Source organism: Mchenga conophoros, linkage group LG6 (genome assembly GCF_057382185.1).
Source record: "Mchenga conophoros isolate Kocher_MC1m ecotype Shallow Benthic linkage group LG6, M_conophoros_male_GT1.1, whole genome shotgun sequence".
Classification (NCBI taxonomy): Eukaryota; Metazoa; Chordata; class Actinopteri; order Cichliformes; family Cichlidae; genus Mchenga; species Mchenga conophoros.
Window position 1 is genome coordinate 19,032,084 of NC_140531.1, and position 20,856 is coordinate 19,052,939.

At 41.2% G+C, this 20,856-nt stretch overlaps 1 protein-coding gene across 6 annotated transcripts; it reads left to right on the forward strand.

Moving 5' to 3' along the window:
• Window positions 1-822: 822 nt before the first annotated feature.
• On the forward strand, window positions 823-20,206 carry uso1 (USO1 vesicle transport factor). 6 transcript variants are annotated; one of them, XM_085276635.1, is made up of 27 exons: window positions 823-1,059; window positions 2,681-2,767; window positions 3,342-3,406; window positions 3,487-3,563; window positions 3,864-3,875; window positions 4,133-4,186; window positions 5,538-5,638; window positions 5,725-5,827; window positions 5,922-5,977; window positions 6,086-6,206; window positions 6,342-6,520; window positions 6,624-6,764; window positions 8,608-8,696; window positions 8,784-8,938; window positions 9,045-9,250; window positions 9,379-9,399; window positions 12,837-12,947; window positions 13,125-13,243; window positions 13,572-13,753; window positions 13,856-13,977; window positions 14,074-14,212; window positions 15,412-15,578; window positions 16,090-16,155; window positions 16,616-16,714; window positions 16,797-16,901; window positions 17,035-17,250; window positions 18,960-20,206. In XM_085276635.1, the coding sequence occupies exons 1-27, from the start codon at window positions 994-996 to the stop codon at window positions 19,032-19,034; spliced, it is 2,934 nt and encodes a 977-aa protein (XP_085132761.1). In that variant the 5' UTR covers window positions 823-993; the 3' UTR covers window positions 19,035-20,206. The 6 variants fall into 6 exon arrangements, with proteins under 6 accessions (XP_085132761.1, XP_085132760.1, XP_085132755.1 ...); XM_085276634.1 differs by lacking the exon at window positions 4,133-4,186 and having other exon boundaries at window positions 18,935-20,206; XM_085276629.1 differs by lacking the exon at window positions 4,133-4,186.
• The last annotated feature ends 650 nt before the right edge of the window (window positions 20,207-20,856 follow it).

Genomic DNA, 20,856 nt, shown 5'->3' on the forward strand with positions numbered 1-20,856 from the left:
AAACATTCAGCTTTGATATTAATGAGTTTTTTTTGGATTCATTGAGAATATGGTTGTTGTTCAATAATAACATTATTCCTCAAAAATACAACTTGCCTAATAATTCTGCACTCCCTATAATTGTATATATTAATTCAGTATTAATTAATACTTCTTTGATCACCAGTTAACCTAACATGTGTTTGTTTTTGGACCGTTGTACTTTGGAGAAGGTCAAACATGTAAACTCCGTAAAGACAGACCCCAGCCAGGATTTGAAGCAGGAACTTGCTGTGAGGAAGTAGTGCTAACCACTCTGCCACCATGCTGCCCTAATACACGTCTTGTATCTGCCAGGCAGCCTCTGACCTCTGTATGACCTCTTTTCCTTATGTGCATCATACATAATCGCTACTACATATACACAGAAACGAGAGTTTACAGTTTCAAGTTTACATTTGTATTGTTACAATTGTTGAGAAATCAACAATTTCTCTTGATTTGATGCCCACTGGCACAATGATCTGAAATCCACCTGGATAGTTACAGATCAATTTAATTCAGAACAAACTCAGTGTTTAAAGGATTGTAGCTCCTGTACAACAGTATAAAATTTAGAGACATTTGTATTCTTTGTGTTTTTTAGCACTAAATGACACATTTTACTCCAGTCAATTTTACTTGAACATTGTGTGAGAGTTAAAAACTTTAACCCTCTAATGATAGATTTAATTGATAATTGTTTATTTTATCGCTGCATTGCCTATCACAGAGCATAATCATTAGTTTTCTTGCCCTTTAAATAACCGGCTGGTGGTCTGCTGCTGAGCCACGTATCGCCACGTTTGCGAGCATGCGCAGTGCCCAAACGTTAGTGTTCCGGGATAGGTCAGTGTACACAGTGTAAAAAATATATCATTGTGTACTCTCTTACGTGTCTATTATACTGAGCACAGTGAGAGGCGGCAGAGGGGTGTTTTGTGAAGAAAGAGAGGCTCTGAATACGGCACCGAGATGAACTTCTTCAGAGGAGTGATAAGTGGGCAGGCAGCCGGGCCGCAGCCGTCCGGAGCGGAGACGGTAGGAAAGCAGCTGGGCTAGCAGCGGCTAGCTTACGTTTCTCCGCTGTGCGCCGTACAAACTGAGAACAGGGGGATAGAGTTGTGTTTTTAAACTAGTTATTTTTTGCTCCGTCACATAACAAACACCTAAGAGAATGTGTGATGATACCTAAGATACCTTTCACTTGGCGAATAACTGACAGCGAGCTAGTTAGAGGGCTAATGAGCTAAGGTGGCTAATCTGTCAGGCAGCAGTGGGAGTGTGTGTAACCTGCTGTGAAGCCACAATGAATGGAGAAATCCATGAAAGACACGGACACCAAGGACCAGCCCGTTAGGACTGTCAGCTGTTTACACGTCAGCGTTTTGTTTTGATTAACTTTAATCTGTAAATCTACTAAACATATTAGTGCGATCTTGTAAAATGAGCTAGTGTATAACATAAAAATGGACCTCGTCGTGTACGTAGGGCGGCAGCGAACTATTTAGTATTGATTGCCTGCTAATCAATTGGTTTAAAAGCACCAAAAAAAATAACTGAATATTTTGTACTTTAGCTGATGACAGCCATGCATAGTGTTCCATGCAGGAATCTCCTGACACATTGCTGAAATTGCAGCAGACAGCCACATATAATCAGATCTTTGTATAGTGACTGCTCAGGGAGAAAGCTGTCACTCCTGAGAATGCACAAAACACTTGAACAGAAACCTTCTCAAATTCTGTTTTGTTTCTCCACCTTGTTACTGCTCTTTCTGTGTTTAGAGGTGTTAAATTAATTTACTGTTGACTTGTCGACATCCCATGCTGCAGTAAAACTTATCGGTTTTCCAAGAAAATGTGCATTTTTAGACCGCCTTTTGCTTTTGGAATAGGACCTGTATGAAAATGAAAGCAGTAAACCTCCCTACAATAAGTGCATCTGGTGGGCCTTTTTTGGGGGGTGGGTTGGGTCCACTTGTCCCCTTTGTCTCGTCAAATCAATACAAAGTTGTCACCTTCATCCCATGATGGGAGTGGTGTCTTCCAGGGTGACATGAAGGATTGCTGAATGGTTTGAGTATTAGAGCGATGCAAGTCATTTTCTGTGGCCTTTGCAATCAGCCAGATCTCATTTTAGACAGACAACTTAGACACTTTATCACACTGTCACAGTTGACTTTCATGGCAGTTTGCATTAAACATGTGTTGACTCATCATCTTAGTAATAAGAGCTAAGCAACTTGAGATGCAGGAAACATCGTGCATTCACACATGCGCCTTTTCATAAGTGATACGTAAATCTTACTGAAGTGACCAAGGTGCACATTAAGACACAAGCTGTCAGATGGTGTTGGATTAAAACAAAAGATTTCAAAACTTGAAAGGGTTCAGAAATACTAGTGTTTTTTCCTTTAAGTTGTCAGCTGTCTGTGTGTGCTAAATGTAATTATATACAGTATTTTGTTTTTTTTGTATTGTTTTTTTTTGTTTTTTTTTTTGCTTCTTCTCCTCACAACTCCACCACAGAACCCTTGGGACTTGGAAACCACAGCTCTTTAAAACATTCCAAAAATTCTGTCAATTTCAGAGACATAAAATTACAGAAATTATCAGCAAGCATGGCAATAATAGTTAAAAAATAATATGTCCGTTAACAGATCCAGAAGCTGTGCGATCGAGTTGCCTCCTCCACACTTCTAGAAGATCGGAGAGATGCTGTCCGTGCTCTTAAGTCCCTCTCCAAGGTAAAGTATAAGTAGAGAACTAAAAGGGCCTGAAGCTGTATGCAGTCAGTTGCTAGTTAAATGGATCCGAACTTGCCTTGGAAAATTGTAATTTCTTGAAGGTTTTAGTGAAACTATTTAAGAGAAGAGCTGTGAAACTTTGAGTTGAAATCACTGCACTAACATCATGTACATAAAGCAGTCTGCACATGTCTTCTGCTGTGTCTCACTGCAATAAACGTGCCATCCGTAGCCTTGGTTAAAAGTCTTGTTTGTCACGTTCTACTGATTAAAATGAACTCCTCTCTGACCTCCACCAAGTCACTTCTGTTCACTGACAGTTTTGCCATTAGCTGCACTGTCAACCATGAGTAATGAGTTTATCGAGCTTGAATAAGGGATTTAAGAGGCACAGGGTTTCACGTTAACACACATGGGTGTTAGTCCTGGTCTGCTACACAGATAGATGTGCAGGTTTCCTGTATTTCACAAGAAATGCCACAGAAATCCAGAATGTTTCTAACTAAAATTCCTTTATTTTAGGTTCTGGTTGCATTACCGATCCTATGAGCATTTTTTTTTAAATGTTTTCTAGAAATATCGAATGGAAGTTGGAACACAGGCAATGGATCACTTGATTAACATACTACAGACTGACAGGTATGTTAATACTCATACTTGTAATGCTTGTGGATTACAGCTCAGTAAACATGCTAATGTTTGTCTCCCAAATGCAACAGATCTGACTCTGAAATCCTCGGCTATGCTTTGGATACGCTTTACAATGTCATCTGCAATGATGAGGAGGAAGAACAAGGTATTACACCCCACATCCTTAAAAAATGTGTAATTTAACTTGAATTCATAACTGGAAGATAAAACCTCTGATCTAAAGACATTTCTAACTATATTGAAATGAATTCCTCCTCATTGTGAGACTTCTGTAAATGGTTTGAACTGACTTAAAACCCATGTTTGTTTTGCATGTGTAAACGAGTTCAGTTCATGTTAAACATGGAAAGCTGTCAGTTTGCATTCCCTTCTTCTGTACACTGATGATGACTGCTTTATTTAAAGACTCTCGTCTCTCTCTTCTCTTCCATGTTTTAACCTACAGATGAATCAGAAGGTAAAATTCTTTGACTGTGCATGATGCCAACCCCTCTAACACCAACGGCACTTACGAATCACACAGTCCCCTTTGTTTGGTTATTGAAAAAGAGCGCATTTTAAATGTATTCCCTGCAAAGATTAAAATAAGCTGATAAATGAAAATGGTGTTGTCATGGCATGGGTTAACAAGTCTCTGTCAGCTGATGCTGGACTTGGAATGAATGCTAGCTTTTGGGTAAGGCGTTGAACTTGTCTTCCTCCCTGCACTCGCAGACGCAGTAGCCCCTCTCCCTGTCTCAGGGAAGCATAAGAATGTGTCTGTGCCTGGTCAGTACTCAAACTGTGCCTTTGTGCAGTAGCTTTAGTGCTAACTAGTTATAACTAACTTCACTAAAATTAGAGGGCACCAGAAAATAAACAGGAAGGCACTTTGGTGTTGACAAGAATGCTTCACTAATGTTTCATTACGCCCCATCTTCTGGCTGTTTTTTTTTTTTCCCCCCTCACATCACATTTTAATACCTCAGTAATTTTGCACTGTTGTTGTTGTTGTTGTTATACCAATACTAATTATTGTACATGGGGGCAAAACTAGAGAGATTTCTATCTACCTGGCAGTAGTGATTTACTTTTTAGCTCTGATTTGGTTTCAATTGCCATCAGCAGCCTGTCTCTGTGTCTTTCTGCTGTCAGGTAGTATGCGTTGTGGTTTTTCAGAGCATTTTCATTAAACACAACAGCCAACTGGTGCTGAAAACTTTGTTTAGAGCAAAATAAACCAGTAAAGATGGACCAAGGGAACCAAAACAATAAGCTGCAAGAAGCTAAAGTGTTAAGCTATTGTCTGCAGGTGCTCCACCTTGAAATTTAATGTATATTAACTAACTAATTAATTAACTAAGATAAGTTTATCTCAGTTAACTAATGTTAATCAATGATCTCCATTGTTAGTGTTGCAGGAAGAATGAAAAATAGTTTAGCAGCTAAAATGTATAACATGGAGGAAAAAATAAATAAATGTGTGTGTGTGTGTGTGTGTGTATACATACACACACACACACACACACACACACACACACACACACACACACACACACACACACACACAGTATAGTGCAAAATGAAGTCAGAGCAGCATATAGCGACCTGCTCTACTACAGTTAAAAGTGGGAGTGAATCATCAGTTTTTCAGTCAGGAGGCATATATGAGGACCTGTGGGTAGAAGCTTTTATTGAGTCTGTTTGTGGCAATAGCTGTTTGCATAAAGTCATACCACTAAAAGTAGACAAGAACACTCTTTTTGTAATCTCGGTAATGGATCCTTAGCTGGGAAAAGCATCCATTTATTTTCAGTTCTTTGCTTTAAAGTGCTGCACTCATCCCTAATTAACTGTTTATCACTGCGGGCTTAGAATACACTTCCTTTGGCGGTAACCCTGCTGTCCTCTCCTGTGTGTAGCCTCTCTTGTCTTCCTGGTTTGTTCACATTTGTCACCCTGAGCGCGTCTCTCATTGTCATGGTACCTGTAAAGTCGCTCGTCATTGGTAATTGAAGTTATACATGTGAGCTTCACTGCTGTGTTGCTCAGGCTGATTTATATGAACAAACCAGCTGGGTCCACACACTTTCATGGATGACTCCTGAGACGGTGACTCATTTTCAATCTCGCTTCACAGATGAGAACGCACAGAAGCAGGCAGACGACCTCGGCCTCCAGTTTACAGACACGTTCGTCCAGGATCCTGAGCACGTAACCCTGCTCCTCACTCTGCTGGAGGTACAGAGTGGTTTTGATCCAGCAGCAGAAACTCTGTATTGTTAAATTTTTCCTGACCCCCATCTGATGCTTTTCTGCATTTTTAGGAGTTTGACTTTCATGTACGGTGGCCCGGAGTGAAGCTGCTAACTGCTCTGCTGAAGAACCAGGGTCCACAGATCCAGGGTATTATTCTGGTCAGCCCCATGGGTGAGTTTCTTATCTCTGCATTATATTGAACTTTGTCACGTCGGGAATTTATTGCTTTAACAGCAACATTTTTTGTTTCTGTTTACTCTCACAGGTGTTTCCAGATTGATGGACCTGCTGGCAGACTCCAGAGAAGTAATTCGCAATGATGTAAGCACACTTACGTTTTGTATTACACTGTATTTGAACCCCTTTGAAACAGAGTGTTGAGTAGAGGTCTGTTTGAGTCTGTGACATTTTGTTTTCTGCCACCATCAGGGCTTGTTGCTACTTCAACAGCTGACTAAAAGCAACGCTGCCATTCAGAAAATTGTGGCATTTGAGAATGCGTTTGAACGCCTCCTAGATATCATCACAGAAGAAGGTAGCAGCGATGGAGGTAAATAGAGTTTTTACACAGAATTGTTACTGAACAATACGATCCTACCTCTTTTCTCTAAACACAGTGGGGGTTTTTTGGTGGTTTTTTTGGCTTGTGATATGTCCTGACATCTGTCCTCTTTCTTGTGTGCAGGTATTGTGGTAGAGGATTGTCTGCTTCTTCTCCTCAACCTGCTAAAGAACAACAGCTCCAACCAGAACTTCTTTAAAGAAGGCTCCTACATCCAGAGAATGAAGCCCTGGTTCGAGGTTGGTGATGATAACTCTGGTTGGTCTGCACAAAAGGTCACAAACCTTCATCTCATGCTGCAGGTAATATATCTAATTGTTATCTTGATCTAAGTACTAATTAAAAACAGCTGAATATTATTTGTTAAAACTCTTAAATAACTGTTAAATAATGTTGTAATCCCAGCTGGTGCGAGTCATGGTGTCTCCAGTGAACTCTCCTGGAGCTACAGCCAGCTGTCAGAAGTCCATGTTCCAGTGTGGCCTACTGCAGCAGCTGTGCACCATCCTCATGGCCACTGGTGTCCCTGCAGACATCCTCACTGAGGTAATCACAACAACCCGCTCGTTAAGTCTGGGACCATTAGCCATTGAAGCATTCAAAAGATTCTTTAGTTCTCACAGCAAACAAGTGCTGAGGCATGTCTGAGAGGTTAAAACGTATCACATTCGAATTCAGAGAGGTCCTAACATTTATGTTTGTATGGTTTATACAGCAATGGCAGTGGAACCTAAACACATCAATTCAAATAGAATAGAATAAACCTTTATTATCCCACGGATGAGAAATTTCGGTGTTACAGAACTCTTACAGCAAGGGAAAATAAAATATAAAAGGAAGACACAAGGTGGTCCTATAAACATAAGCAACCGAAGTTCGTATATACAGGTATGTACAGGTAACAATGTACAGAATATGTATAGAAAAATTGTACGGAGACATGTATAAAATGTACAGTAAACAAACAAGCTGGTGAGTAAGATGACCAAAAGAATGTTAAGCTGCATTATAGAGTCTGACAGCTGCTGGTAAGAATGTACCTGCGGTAGCGCTCCTTCCTACACTCTGGGTGTAAAAGTCTACTGCTGAACGAGTGCAGTCTCATGCAGGGACTGTCCGTGATGGATGTTACCTTAGACAACATCCTCCCCTCCCCAACTTGCTCGATGGACTTCAGCGGAGAATCCAGGACAGAGCTGGCCCTCCTGACCAGTTTGTTGCGGTTCCTCCTGTCCCTCTCTGCCATTCCACCACTCCAGCAGACCACAGCATAGAAAATAGCAGACGCCACCACAGTGTCGTAAAATTTCCTTAGGAGTGGCCTGTTCACCCCGAAGGATCTCAGCCGCCATAGCAGGTGGAGACGACTCTAGATCCTTTTGTAAAGTGCATTTGTGTTTGTGGGCCAGTCCAGTTTGTTGTTGAGGTGAACACCCAGGTATTTATACTCCTCCACTGTTTCAATGTCCAAACCCTGGATGTTCACTGGTGTAATAGGGGCTGGCTTTTTGCTGAAGTCAATCACCAGCTCCTTCGTCTTGCTGGCATTGATGCAAAGAGGTATTTGATGACCCCCTGTATTCCAGTTCATTTCCCTCCGACACCTGACCCACAATGGCGGTGTCGTCTGAGAACTTCTGGAGATAGCAAGTGTCCGTGTTATAACTGAAGTCCGCAGTGTACAGGGTTAAGAGGAAAGGGCCGAGTACTGTTCCTTGTGGGGACCCCGTGCTACAGACTACAACCTCAGACAGTAAGAGGTGTGGTCCAATACTTTCCTTCATGTCATGCATCAGCACAGCTGCATTTAGGACAAGGGTTTAAATTCTCCTGAAAAACATGTTATGTTTTGGGTCGGTCAGTAAAGTAAAGCGGCTGCGGGTGACTCATTGATAGACAAATGTAATCATATTGGAGGAAGAAAACCAAAAATTAAAATGACTTCGAACAAGAGCGCTGGGAGGATCCCATCCACAATGAGGATAGCAGTGGTGTGGCTTGAATTGTTTGCTGACAAATAGTTATTATCCTAAGATCAATGTCCACACTGAAATCTTGGTCGGCCAGACAGTGATTTATATTTTGTGTCTGGGATACTGTGAGACCAGAGACTTTAGGGTACACTGGGAGTTTCTAAAGCTTAAAGACATGCCTCTGTATGGGGCTAATTAAAATCTAGAAAGGTCCAGATTGACATTTGGGGAAAAAAAATGCATCAAATTAAAAAGATGGGAGCTTTGTGCATTGCAGGAGACACTTCGACATGGAAACTGGTTTGATATGTCATGATACTTAGAGTAACAAAGCTGAAAAAAGAGAATTTTTGTTGCTCAGCAGTGAGCTTATGCAGATTAATGATCGTGACTTTGATTTGGATGCTTTCTTTCAGACCATCAACACAGTTTCAGAGGTTATCAGAGGCTCTCAGGTCAACCAGGACTATTTTGCTTCTGTCAACGCTCCATCAAACCCACCAAGGTAAAAACACAACCAGTGGACTGACCTGTTAAATCGCCTTTATCCATCTAAATCCTATGGTGACCTCTCTTCTTCATGTCCCCACAGACCAGCCATTGTGGTGCTGCTCATGTCCATGGTGAACGAGAGACAACCATTTGTGCTTCGCTGTGCAGTCCTTTACTGTTTTCAGTGTTTCCTCTATAAAAACCAGAAAGGCCAGGGGGAGATAGTTGCTACACTGCTGCCCTCCACCATTGATGGTCAGTAACAGTTTCAGGTCCTATAAATAAATAACATGTGGTCTGTGCTTTTAGATGGTTCACACTGTTTTAAGTGCTTAATAGCTCACTTTTTTCTGCCTTTTAGCCAATTCCATCTCTGCAGGACAGCTGCTGTGTGGAGGCCTGTTCTCAGTAGACTCTCTTTCAAACTGGTGTGCTGCTGTGGCCTTAGCTCATGCCCTGCAGGACAACCTCACCCAGAAAGAGCAGCTGCTGAGGGTTCAGCTTGCCACCAGCCTGGGCAAGCCCCCTGTGTCTCTGCTGCAGCAGTGCACCAACATCCTTTCCCAGGTAGGGCAATGATGATACAGAGGAGCGTGCTGATAGGCTGTGTGTCTCCGTTTGCCATAGGTTTCTTAAAACAGCACTATTGTCGATCACAGTGAAGAGAACAGTGTCACATTATTGTGGTTTTGCAGGGTGATAAGATCGTCCGGCGGGTGAGTAAAGTGTACCTGTGTGTGAGTGTTTGGGTGGCACCTGTCTGTGTTATGTTTTTGGCTTGGCAGTTGTAGTAGGGGTCTTGTTGGCCCACTTGTTGGGGGATCTTGCTTCCTTATAACTCTTTACTACCCGATCTTTGTCCCTAACTGAAAGCTTTGACCCAGCGCTTCCTCATTAGGGTGACACACAAGTGAACTCCTCCTCACACACCTGTAAGATGTGGTTGCTGTCAGTGTTTTCACCAGGGGCTTGTGGGGAAGTACACAAGTGGACACCCGAGAGGTTCAGAGAAAAGGGACACATTGGCTGTTTTTAATTGTTTATCTCTGGTGCTATCATCCTGACACCTACTTTAAACTTTGAACTTTGTTTGCTGTGCTGCAAGCCCTTATCTGTTTGTTCAGGAAGTGAGTACTGCAGCAACTTTTGGGCCTTCTCCTGTTCAAGTGAGTGACTGTCACTGCTTTTTGTCCTGCATGGCGCACAGCAAAACTGGCAGATGATTTATAGGAGTGTGTATGATTTTTATGTCTTCCTTTGGGTTCAGATATTTCTGAACTGGAAATCCCAAATAATGGGATCAAAGAGGCCTTGTAAAACATAACCTTGGTACCAAAACAGATTTAAAAACTAACTTCATGCTGCTGAAAGGCTCCAAATTACTGCTGGTACTTATCTGTTGTGAAACAACTTGATAAAGATAAACGTACTTTGAGCTCCTATTGCTTGAGGCCTGAGGTTGGTCTTTGGATACTCACAACCTCTAAGCCTTGATGGTGTGCTCAAGTTTCCTACCAAGAGCTTGACGGTCACCTCCTGTAAAAGAGGAAGTGAAATCATTTCATGTTTCAGAATTATTATCACTAATGAAAACCCTCAGCGTGGTTAGGTAGTTTGTGCAAGAGCCACATTGTTATGTGTCTGCGACGGACATTTGCATCCAACCTCCATTACCTGACGAACATGTGAAAACTGTTCAACTAAGGCAGCTGGTATGAGCATGTGCTGTCTGGTGGGCCCTGGTGCTCCGTTTAAAAACTGTAGAGGGCACTCCTGCAGGTTTGCTTTCCCATTTTAGTGTTATTCAAGTATCTCAGGATCTTGTTCATAAGTGTGGGTGAGATGGAACCACAAATCCAGGATTGTGCTCAAGTGTAAAGTGGCTAAGGCTTCAGTCACTCAGGCTTGAAGGCCATCATCGACTAACCTAATTGCTTGCTGACAAGTTATAGTGGCATGCTAGTGACCAAAGGAGGTTATCAGTACAGGACTGTTATGCTTCATCATGTAGACTTCTGCAGAAAATCTATGTCATAACTTACGAACCGGAAACCCCGTTGTAAACCTACACTGTAACCTTCCATGACAGCTGACGTGTACCTCCCGATAAATGTAACTACACATCGGATCAAGGCAGCTGATGTACCCAAACTACTCAGTGATGTGGAAGAGTGCAGCAAAGGGTTAAGAGGGTTTTCTGGTTACAACATAGATTTTGTGCAGGAGTCTAAATCAGTCTCTTCATGACTAGTTTGCCCTAATGTGCCTGTCAGCTGCTACTCACCAACCTATTGTGGAATAAGTATTTTTATTTTTATTTTTTTATTTTTTTTTGGGGGGGGGGGGGGTTGTTGTCCTGGCTGGGGGGGTAACTGATTATTTTCTAGGATTATGGTAATGATGCTTTAGTAAACAATTTCACAGAAACACCCAGCAACAACTTGCCATCCAATTGACAAATAGACCTTTTTCCCTGGCAGCCAGTGGTTGCCGACTGCTTGCGTGGGGCGACCATTGTCTACTAAAATCTGCAAATGTGATTTGGATTCTAGGTAGCGAACAGATTTTTGTCACCGATTGTCTAGAACAGAATTAAGATCTCTGACAGTGGCTCATACTTGTGAAGATGTCGTCTTTGTGTCAGGCATATGCAGTGTGCAGCTTTGTGTTAAAAACACACATTCATACGAGCCACACCTCTTCTGACTTCCAGTCTCAGGCTGGCAGCAGTGCAGCCCATTAGACAGTTGTAACTGGATAGCTGTGCCTTGATGTGATGTGTTGTGTTGGTGGTTTCCTGGAAGAGATACAGAAGTGGAAATGTTTCCTCTAAGATTATTTTGTATTATGAAGCTGTGTCACACAGCATTTGCTTTACATAAGTCAATTTCAGCAATGTCTCAAGTGTTAATGGTCATCAGTGCCCCCCACACACATATGACGTCTTTGTAGAGACCAGGCCAATGTGTGCTCAGTTGACGCCTGTGGTGGTCATTGTCTTTTCTTTTGTTTTCCTCTTCATTTTATTTATTTTGCATTGCGTCACATTTGGAGACAAAAGCTGAAAAGGTGATTTTTGTAAGTTTTTATAGTTTTGAATGCTGATTAGTTTTTATCCACACCTTCACTGCTTACTCAGAGAGCTCCTTTCTTAAAAGCATGTCGCGCGTTAAGTGTTAATGCACCTGTTGATTGGCAGTCTTAAGCCACAATTTAAACTTAACAGGTTTTTGCTCATCTCCGTACCGCGTCACACTGTTGTTTTTCATCATCTCATGTTCCAACTCCATGAAAATCATCCTGTCTTCCTTTCAGTGATAGAGATGACATATCCACTCGCTGGCATCAGTTTCCCATAAATGTGCGCATTTGAGGGACGTTTTTTATAAAGAAGGAAAAAAGAAATCCACATTGAGCTCTTTTAAAGATCTTTAAGCTCTTTTAATAATAATGAAATAATTTATGTCATTAAAAAAAAAATCCTGAAAAGCACATTTAGCGGGGTTTGCTTTGCATGTGCTGACAGCTGGAAATGAGAAAGTTTCCGTTGCAGTTTCATAACACTTTGCAATCAATTATTTTCAAAGCAAACTGATTTTATTGTTGATCATGTAGTTATTTTATTTATTTACATTTTTTTAGTAATTATCACAGGATTGCTTGCTCTGATAAATCTAACCTCAATCTAAATATGTTAATGTTTTTGTTTTGACTGTCCTTATGATAACCTCATTAACCACTAATGTATGACATGTGTTGAAGGATTACTTTAACCATTTCCTTATTTTTATTGACCAGAAAAGGACATGCATTGTTTTAACTTCGCCATTTCCACTGATAGGGATGCTTAATTGTTGCTGTACCAGCAAATCCAATGCTTCTTTTTTAATGTAATTTACCATTTTAGAGCTAACATCTATACTCCGCTCATGCTCTGATGAAATGGCTGCTTACTAGATACGTTAATTGGTTAAGTAATCTGGATCCAACCTCTAAACTATTCCCAGTCACGTTTAAATGTGATGAGGATTCAGTCTGACTCTCTTTTCTGTGTTTTTTGTCGTGTAGCATCGTGTTTTTGTGTTTCTAAGTGTCACTGTAGTTCTACAGAAACACGTTGACTCTCCTTCTGTCTTGTTGTTTTTCTCTGCAGGGCAGTAAAGTGCAGACCAGGGTGGGCCTCCTCATGCTGCTGTGTACATGGATCAGCAACTGTCCGATTGCCGTTACGCACTTTCTGCACAATCAAGAAAATGTTCCTTTTGTATCCTTTTGTCAGTTTTACTACTTCATAGGGTTCTTAATGCCTCGTAAACAAGTTATTTATTATGCTTTTTTCTTTTATTCAGTTTGATTTTGTGTTTAGGTTAAAACCTCTCATTCAGTCTTACTTAAAATGTGCAGCTTTACTTGGATGAGTCCTTGACACTGACTCTTGTAGCTGACCGCTCAGATCTCAGAGAACCTGGGGGAGGACGAGAGGCTGGTGCAGGGCCTGTGTGCGCTGCTTCTCGGCATCTGCATCTATTATAACGACAACTCGCTGGAAAACTATACCAAGTAAATCTCTTTCACTCACTCAAACATGTGCATGCTATAATTAGGTTTACCTAACATTTTTGGTGACAGAACGACAACAATACTCAGTATACACACAAGTAAACACATTATTATGGTGATAAGTTAAAAAAATATAGATTACATGCATTTCACAAATCAGATTTTCATCATTTCAGCTGATATATATCCATCATTTGTGTATCTAAAGTGTTTAAATGAGAGGTACATTGTTTAAATGTGGTGTCTTTGTCCCCTGATTTGACAAATTTAAAACAAATAAAAATCTGTTTAATATTGTGACAAAGCTACTGTGCTCTCTCCTCTTCAGAGAGAAGCTAAAGCAGCTCATCGAGAAGCGGATCGGAAAGGAAAACTTTGTAGAGAAGCTGTGCTTCATCACCAAACATGAACTGTATTCGCGGGCGGCTCAGAAGCCGCAGCCCGTCTTCCCGTCTCCAGAGCAGATGTTGTTCGATCATGAGTTTACCAAGCTGGTCAAAGAACTGGAAGGTCAGTCCCGTCACATTCATCCTAACAAGAACAGTTTAAGAGAACTATTGCAGAGTTTCAGTTGGCCTAACGAGTTATGTTCTTCTCCCTACTTTTCCACAGGAGTGATAACCAAAGCAGTTCACAAGTCTAGCGAGGAGGAGAAGAAGGAAGAGGAGGTGAAGAAGACATTAGAGCAGCACGACAACATTGTGACTCAGTATAAAGAGCTGATCAGAGAGCAGGTAAATAACACAATTTTCATTTTGTTACATGTTGTGTTTGTTCAGTTTGATATACTCTCCTGCTGACAGATTGATTTTTGATCACATGATCCTCAGGACGCTCAGCTTCAGGAGCTGAAGGAGCAGGTGGCATGCATGACCTCCCAGAATGAACAGCTGCAGGCTACAATCACCCAGCAGCAGTCACAGATCCTGCAGCACAAAGACCAGTACAACATCCTCAAGCTGAAATTAGGTGGGTGCACCTCATCGGCTGTGTGTGTGTGGTGTGAATTTAGATACATAAAATATAGAGATTTAGTTCATTTAAAATACATTTTCTCATAATGAATGAGAAATGAGGGACTGACATGCAGGATTTTAATCCTATCAACCTCATTCCGGCGGGCACATTAAGCTTTTACTGCCCCCTTGCTCAGATAATAGAGCGACAGGGATGTGCAGCAACATCCCCAGATACTGTTTTATATCAAATTGTGCGAGACCGTCACGCACACAGCCACGTTTCATAGGAGCAATTTACTTTGTTTCATAAACAAAATGTTAAAATGAAATTTTGTAGCTCACAGACATGTAAAAGCTGAGTATCTCTAGCCTGTTACTTAGAATCAGAGTTCAGCCAGAACCTCTTAGATAGGAGACTGAAATTCAGAGGTTTATTCACAAATGGTGATGTAGCTGCTGCAGGACGGCGATTTAACTGCAAAATTATGCCCATGCTGGGTTCTGGGTACTCTGGATTTCTCCAGTGGTCCAAAGACATGCAGTTAGTGGGGTTAGGTTAACTGGTGATTATAAATTTCCCATAGGTGTGAATGTGAGTGTGCGAGTCTCTCTGTGTTAGCCCTGCGACAGACTGGTGACTCGTACAGAGTGTACCCTTCCTGTCGCCCTAAGGTACCTGGGAAAGACTCCCCCTGTGACCCTTACTTAGATAAGCTGAAGAGGGTGGATGGATGACATAGGCTCACCTACCCTGCTCTGATGTAGCTGACTTGTCCCATATTGCAGAGAGACTGACTTGAGCACAGAGTCAAATTGATTGCAAAGTGTTAGTAAGTGGTCTGTTGATAAATTAGATGACAGTTATTTCCAAACCTTTGTCAATCTGTCTAAGAATGTTTACAGTCAGTCCAAATTAGGCCATGATTGTTTGGAGACAGGCTGCTTTAACCTTTGGATTAACAGTGGTCACAATGGCCAGATAGTTGCTGCAACTACTAGCAGTTGGTTGCTAAATGCAAAGATTTCAATGCAGTCACCAGTAAACCACCAAGCTTCCCCCTCCTTCTACTCACGAGAAGGTTGCTATCCCATTTTTACTCCAGCGTGATTGAGCCTTAAATCAGCTCAGGATTGTAGATTTAGGGATAACATCAGCATCAGTATTGCTGTTGTTAACACTTAAACTGAGTGTTTGTGCTCTAACTTCAGCTAAAGAGAACCAGGGTCAGTCCAACAGCCAGGGAGACGGCTCTCAGGTGAACGGGCTGCAGACAGAAGAGCTGACCCAGCTCAGAGAGGAGGTGGAGGAGCTCCGCAAACAGCACTCGCTACTTCAAACACAACTTGGTGACAAAGATGCTCTCATCAGCAGCCTGGTTAGTATCTTTTTTTTCTTTTCTTTTTAAGTCTGTGTGTACTGGCATTGTTGTTCTGGGGGCTGATTCCAGAGAGATGTTTTAAAGCTGTTTTGATGCGTTTGTTGGTGTAAAACAACTGTAGGCAAAATAGTCCTCCAAACAGCTGACTGACACACGGGGAGCAATGTGGACTCTATACAACCACCAGAGATTAATCAATTGATTTGGACTGATACATTGCTTTCTATGTCTTATTTTAGAATTAACACTTATTATATCATTATAATGTTTAAACCACACCTGTAGAATAAATTAGACGACGAAGATCAACCAGAAAACACTACTGCAACTATAAACATGCAATCCAAATCCAAAGACACAAAGAAACCTTTACGTTTAAACTTTGACATATCTGGATATGGGAGCTTCTAAAAACTGCTTCATGTCTGTATTTGGGTTAATCACATAGTTACATATTGTATCTGGAGTGAAAGTGACTGCATAATGTTTTAACTCTGTGTAACTGTAGAAATCAGGAGCTGCACAGACAGCAGAGGGTCCAGCAGGAGGATCAGACGACACAGAGCTGCTCCAGGTGGGATTCATCACTTCACACCTGTCCCTGCTTTTCCTTTGAACCCCCTGTTTGCTAAAAATGTTTCAAAAGGTTAAGCGCATGAGGCAAATGCTTGTTTTGTCACTAAATAAGTGTTCGAATTACTCTTGTGACTAACAGAGAGGTAAATCTTTAAGTGTACCGTTTTATTTTCACTTTTATTGACATAAATATTCAAGATGATTTATGATGTTTACATGTATGCAAGAGGGTGTGACTCAAGCCTGAAGAACCTCTCAGGAAGTGCAGCGCTACAGCTTGCTGTAGAGTATTAGTGGTTTTAGGACGGGATGGACTTCTGGGACACAGACTTTGTACTCGGATTACCTTATTTTCTCTCACAATAAGAATTATATATGTCACCAGAGTTAACCTGGAGGCATTAATCAGATCGGGTGTTAGTATTTTGTACATGTGCTGAATGTGTGCTGTGTTGCAGGAACTGGAGGCTTTAAGAAGTCAAGTTCAGTCCCAGTCAACAGAAATCGGCCAGCTGAAGATGGAGAGACAAGACCTGCTCAGAAGAGCTGAAGTCGGGGTAAAAATCATGAGAAGATCAATTTGACATAGATTTGCTGAAGTTGTTTAAAACTAATGAACCTTTCTCTGGCTTCTCTCAGTGCTCTGACACACTCCCCTCTAGTGACAGCTCATTAGATGCTGCAAAGATGGCTGAACTGGAGAGCAGGCTGGGAGCGCAGACGTCTGAGATGGAGAGACTAAAGGTGCGTGAGAATATGTGATCCTCTAAATCACTTGACCCTCATTTACCGTAATGTTTTTATACTGCATTCAGCTTGGACTTCTCATATATTAACTCCCTCTCTCCCGTCTCCTTCCTCTCCCTCTGCGGCTCAGGCAGAGGTAAAGAACCTGTCGGAGAGCCGGGCGGAGCTGGAGAAGCGGCTGGATTCAACTACGAGCACGGTGGCCATCCTGCAGACGGAGAAGGAGAAGCTGCAAACTGACGTCCAGGAGTCCAAGAAGGAGCAGGATGACCTGCTGATGTTGTTGGCAGACCAAGACCAGAAGATCACCAACCTGAAGAAGAGACTGAAAGAGCTGGGAGAGACGGTAGGAAAGCTATTAGCATTTTCTAAAATCACCAGTATAAAATGTATAGTTTTCACTGCCAATCTGCCTCGTTTATCCAAACATAAGGAACAAATTAGTTCAGCCCACTAAAATTCAACAGTAGAAATTATGAAATATCTAATAGCCTCACATTTAAATAATATGAATATTTTTGTTAATTTTAGGAATATTTTGTTAACGGGACACCCAGCAGATTTTGGGACTGATTACTTCCCTGCATTAGTATTGTCATACAGGAAAATGGGTGTCACAGAGAAAATGAACATCCACATGAGGTGGAGCTGCTGTTTCAGCCTTTTACCTCTAGTTTTGTTCTCAGGCTAGTAAAACACGCAGCCCCAACAACCTCCAGCAGTAAGGTTGAGAATTTTCTTTAAAAGTTTTGAGTGAGAGGAGAGAAAGATGACCAGTAACATCCAGCAGAGATCCCAGGTCAGTTTGGTTCACCAGGTCCCCTCAGGTAGCCGTAGGCTCTTGGAAGTCTTTATGCCTACGCCTTCTTATGCCAAAAGAAAATTGTCTGACAATTTGAATTGAACTGACAATGAGCCACGAGACTTTTGCAAGTTTGCACTTTGATGAATATTCTCCAGAGGACGATCTTAAAACAGAACAAACATCAGGGTAACACTGCTTGTTTCTAACATCCTGTATCACAGACATTAAATTAGCACAGTGTTGTTATTGAAACTATGACATATCTCATGATATTGATGTGGCTCTATGACAGTTGGTGTAAAATTGATTTGATTGCAGTTTTTAAAATAGCTTAAATATGTTTTTCAGTTGTGAGAGTTTTGATTAGATAGCCAGTTATGGAGGATTTGAAAGTGCTGGAGAAGAAAAAGTTGGATTAAGTATAAAATTTCAAACTGTCCCTTGTTTTTTTTGTTTTGTTTTTTTTTACCCCAGTGTAGTATGTATGTAGTCTGATCTAAACTTTCCCCAGATTATTCAGTCTGATCTAAATAAATGAACAGTGAGTTGATTCTGATTAGCGAGGATTCAAAATAAAAACGACCACACTGCAGCCTCAGTCACACATGCCGAGACAGCGGTAACTAAAATGTCTATTCACCGACTGGTTGGCTAGTGGTTTCTGGCTGTCACCAAGTGAAAATGGCTGCAAAGAGGGTGCTGCAGTCTTCTTATGATTGATTTTCGTTGCAAGCAGGTTGCAGTAGCCCACAGTTTGCATGCAAGGAATTCATGAGTGTTTGTAGGTTACACACAAACTACGGGTGACCACCGCAATCTGTGGTGCAGCACTGGTTAACTTTATGCACCTGTTGTTGTTTTCTTGTTTTTTTTCCCCCCCCCACTATCAACTGTGAGCAACCTACAGCAACCACTCACCAACTGGTTGGAGACTACAGGTTGTCTCCAGTGACCTGTGTCTGCTTTGTGGTCTCAAAGCCTGTGTGATTGTGGCCTATAGGGGTTGGAATTGACTCTTTTTAGTCATTCATCTTATTTTTCATTGCCAAACAAACAAAAAAAAAACCCAGCAAGATTTTAGTGTCTAGTCTTGGACTAAGTATCATTAAAGCTTGTTTGCTGTCGTGGTAGCTTTAGCAGTGAGTAATTATTTAATAGTTACAGAGGAATAGATGCAAACACGTAAGTGCGAACCACTCAGTTCTGTTTCGTCTGTCTGCTTTAGTTAGACTGTGACCCTTTCCTTGCAGGTGGAAGATGAAGATGACCTCGACACCAGGGACCAGACAGACGACGATGATGAGGAGGATGAAGATGAGGACTAGAGAAAATCAGTGAAAGGAGAAAAAGGAGAGAAAAGACTCTGCAGAAACGCACCTGAGAAACTGAGTAGGACTAAAATATGGAAGCAGTTTCTCGTCCGGGCTGCCATGCTGTCTTCTTCTTTACTCCAACACATGTATGCGTTAGTTTTTGGACATTTTTAGTTCAAGATGACGATGTTCTTTCCAAAAACTCAATTTTCAGCGACAGCTGAGAGGTTTAAATATGTCAGTGTATTCATCTCTGCTGCATTCACCATCAGTTTGTGATGGATTTTATTAGTTGTTTTGTTTTTCTAATGTACTGTCACATAGTTCCTAATCACAGAAAAACCCTTAAGTTAAATTTAACACATCTGGAGGATTTGCAGAAGTGGATTTAAAATGTGTCACAATGCATTCTCATTTTCCCCATCCTGCACTGCTGCCCTCACCAGTACAAGCACCTGCAGCATTGGCGTCACCTGCACTTCGCCCCCCGATCAGTTCGAGTTCAGCGTCACAGTTGTTCCATTTCACCGACTGCTCTGCAATATGCTGCAAAACACTGATGGAAAAGATGTAAAGAGACAAAAAAGACAAATATTTTTGCAACTTTTTGTCCAATACTGGCATCCAGCTTCTGTATGATATTGTGTAACTTATCACTTTAAGAGCGACATTGAAATGAATAAAGAATCTATCTATATGGAGGAATAATTGTAGATAAATTAAATTTTACTAAATCCACAATAAGACCTGGCTGTTAGGATTTTTTTTTTTTAAATTCAAGTGTTTAAAAAAAAAAAAAGTTCACGCTGAATGTTTTCATGCCAAATTAATAACACTAAATGATTAGTGTCTGTCACTAAAACCTGAAAAGGAGGCATGGCGGGACATCGTACATTTACTGAGAATAAACTATTGTACCCTCACGCGTCTTCTGCTAAACACTTTTCATTTCCCTTGGTGAAAAACTTGTGAATCGATAAAAGATGTGAAAGAGAGTTCAGAAGGATTTCTGATATGGAAACAGCTTAACAATGGGATGATGTGGGGGCGCCGTGCTGAAACTACAGGTGGACTATAAAATCTGCATCTTGGATGCTTCAAACATGTTCTCCTGATTCATGAAAGAAGGAACCACCATGTTTGTTGAATAAAAATAAATACAAATATAATATTTTGAAATGAAATGCTTTCTGAGTTTAGTTGCTTAGTTGAAATCCTGCCTGGCTTTGTGTGACTGGAGTAAAATTGATAATGAAAGCTTGGTGAAACTGCAAACTAAATTATAATAAAGCACACTATTAATAAACATAGTTGTGAAAAAAAGTATCCACAATTATACAGTGCTGTGACTGAGTACACCCCATGACTCAGTTGAATTACTCACAGATATGTTTGCATGTACTGTTAGTGAATCAGGGAGTCGCTTCTTGTTTAATGCCATACATACAAAGCACCAAACTCTTAATGATACATAATGCTTTGTCATAACTGCATTTAATTAGGTTGAGGAAAATATTTTGGATTTCCAGTTACCTTGGAAACGTTAATAAACAAGCTTCACTTTAATGGCACACTCCTGTTGACATAAATCCACCATGACGCATGTTTATGATGACGTTTGTGGGAGAAGTTCACACTTGATGTTATTAAACTGTTGAAAACAGAATGGGACCTTAGCTACAGTCCCATGTTTTCACACAGCCCTGCTCAGTTAGCACACTATCAGCCAACAACCTTGGCTGATAGTGACCCACACCTGTTTTCACACCTTTGAAAGCTGAGTTCAGTTTCACTAACCACACTCGGGCCTGATTACTGTCAGTCTTGCTGAATC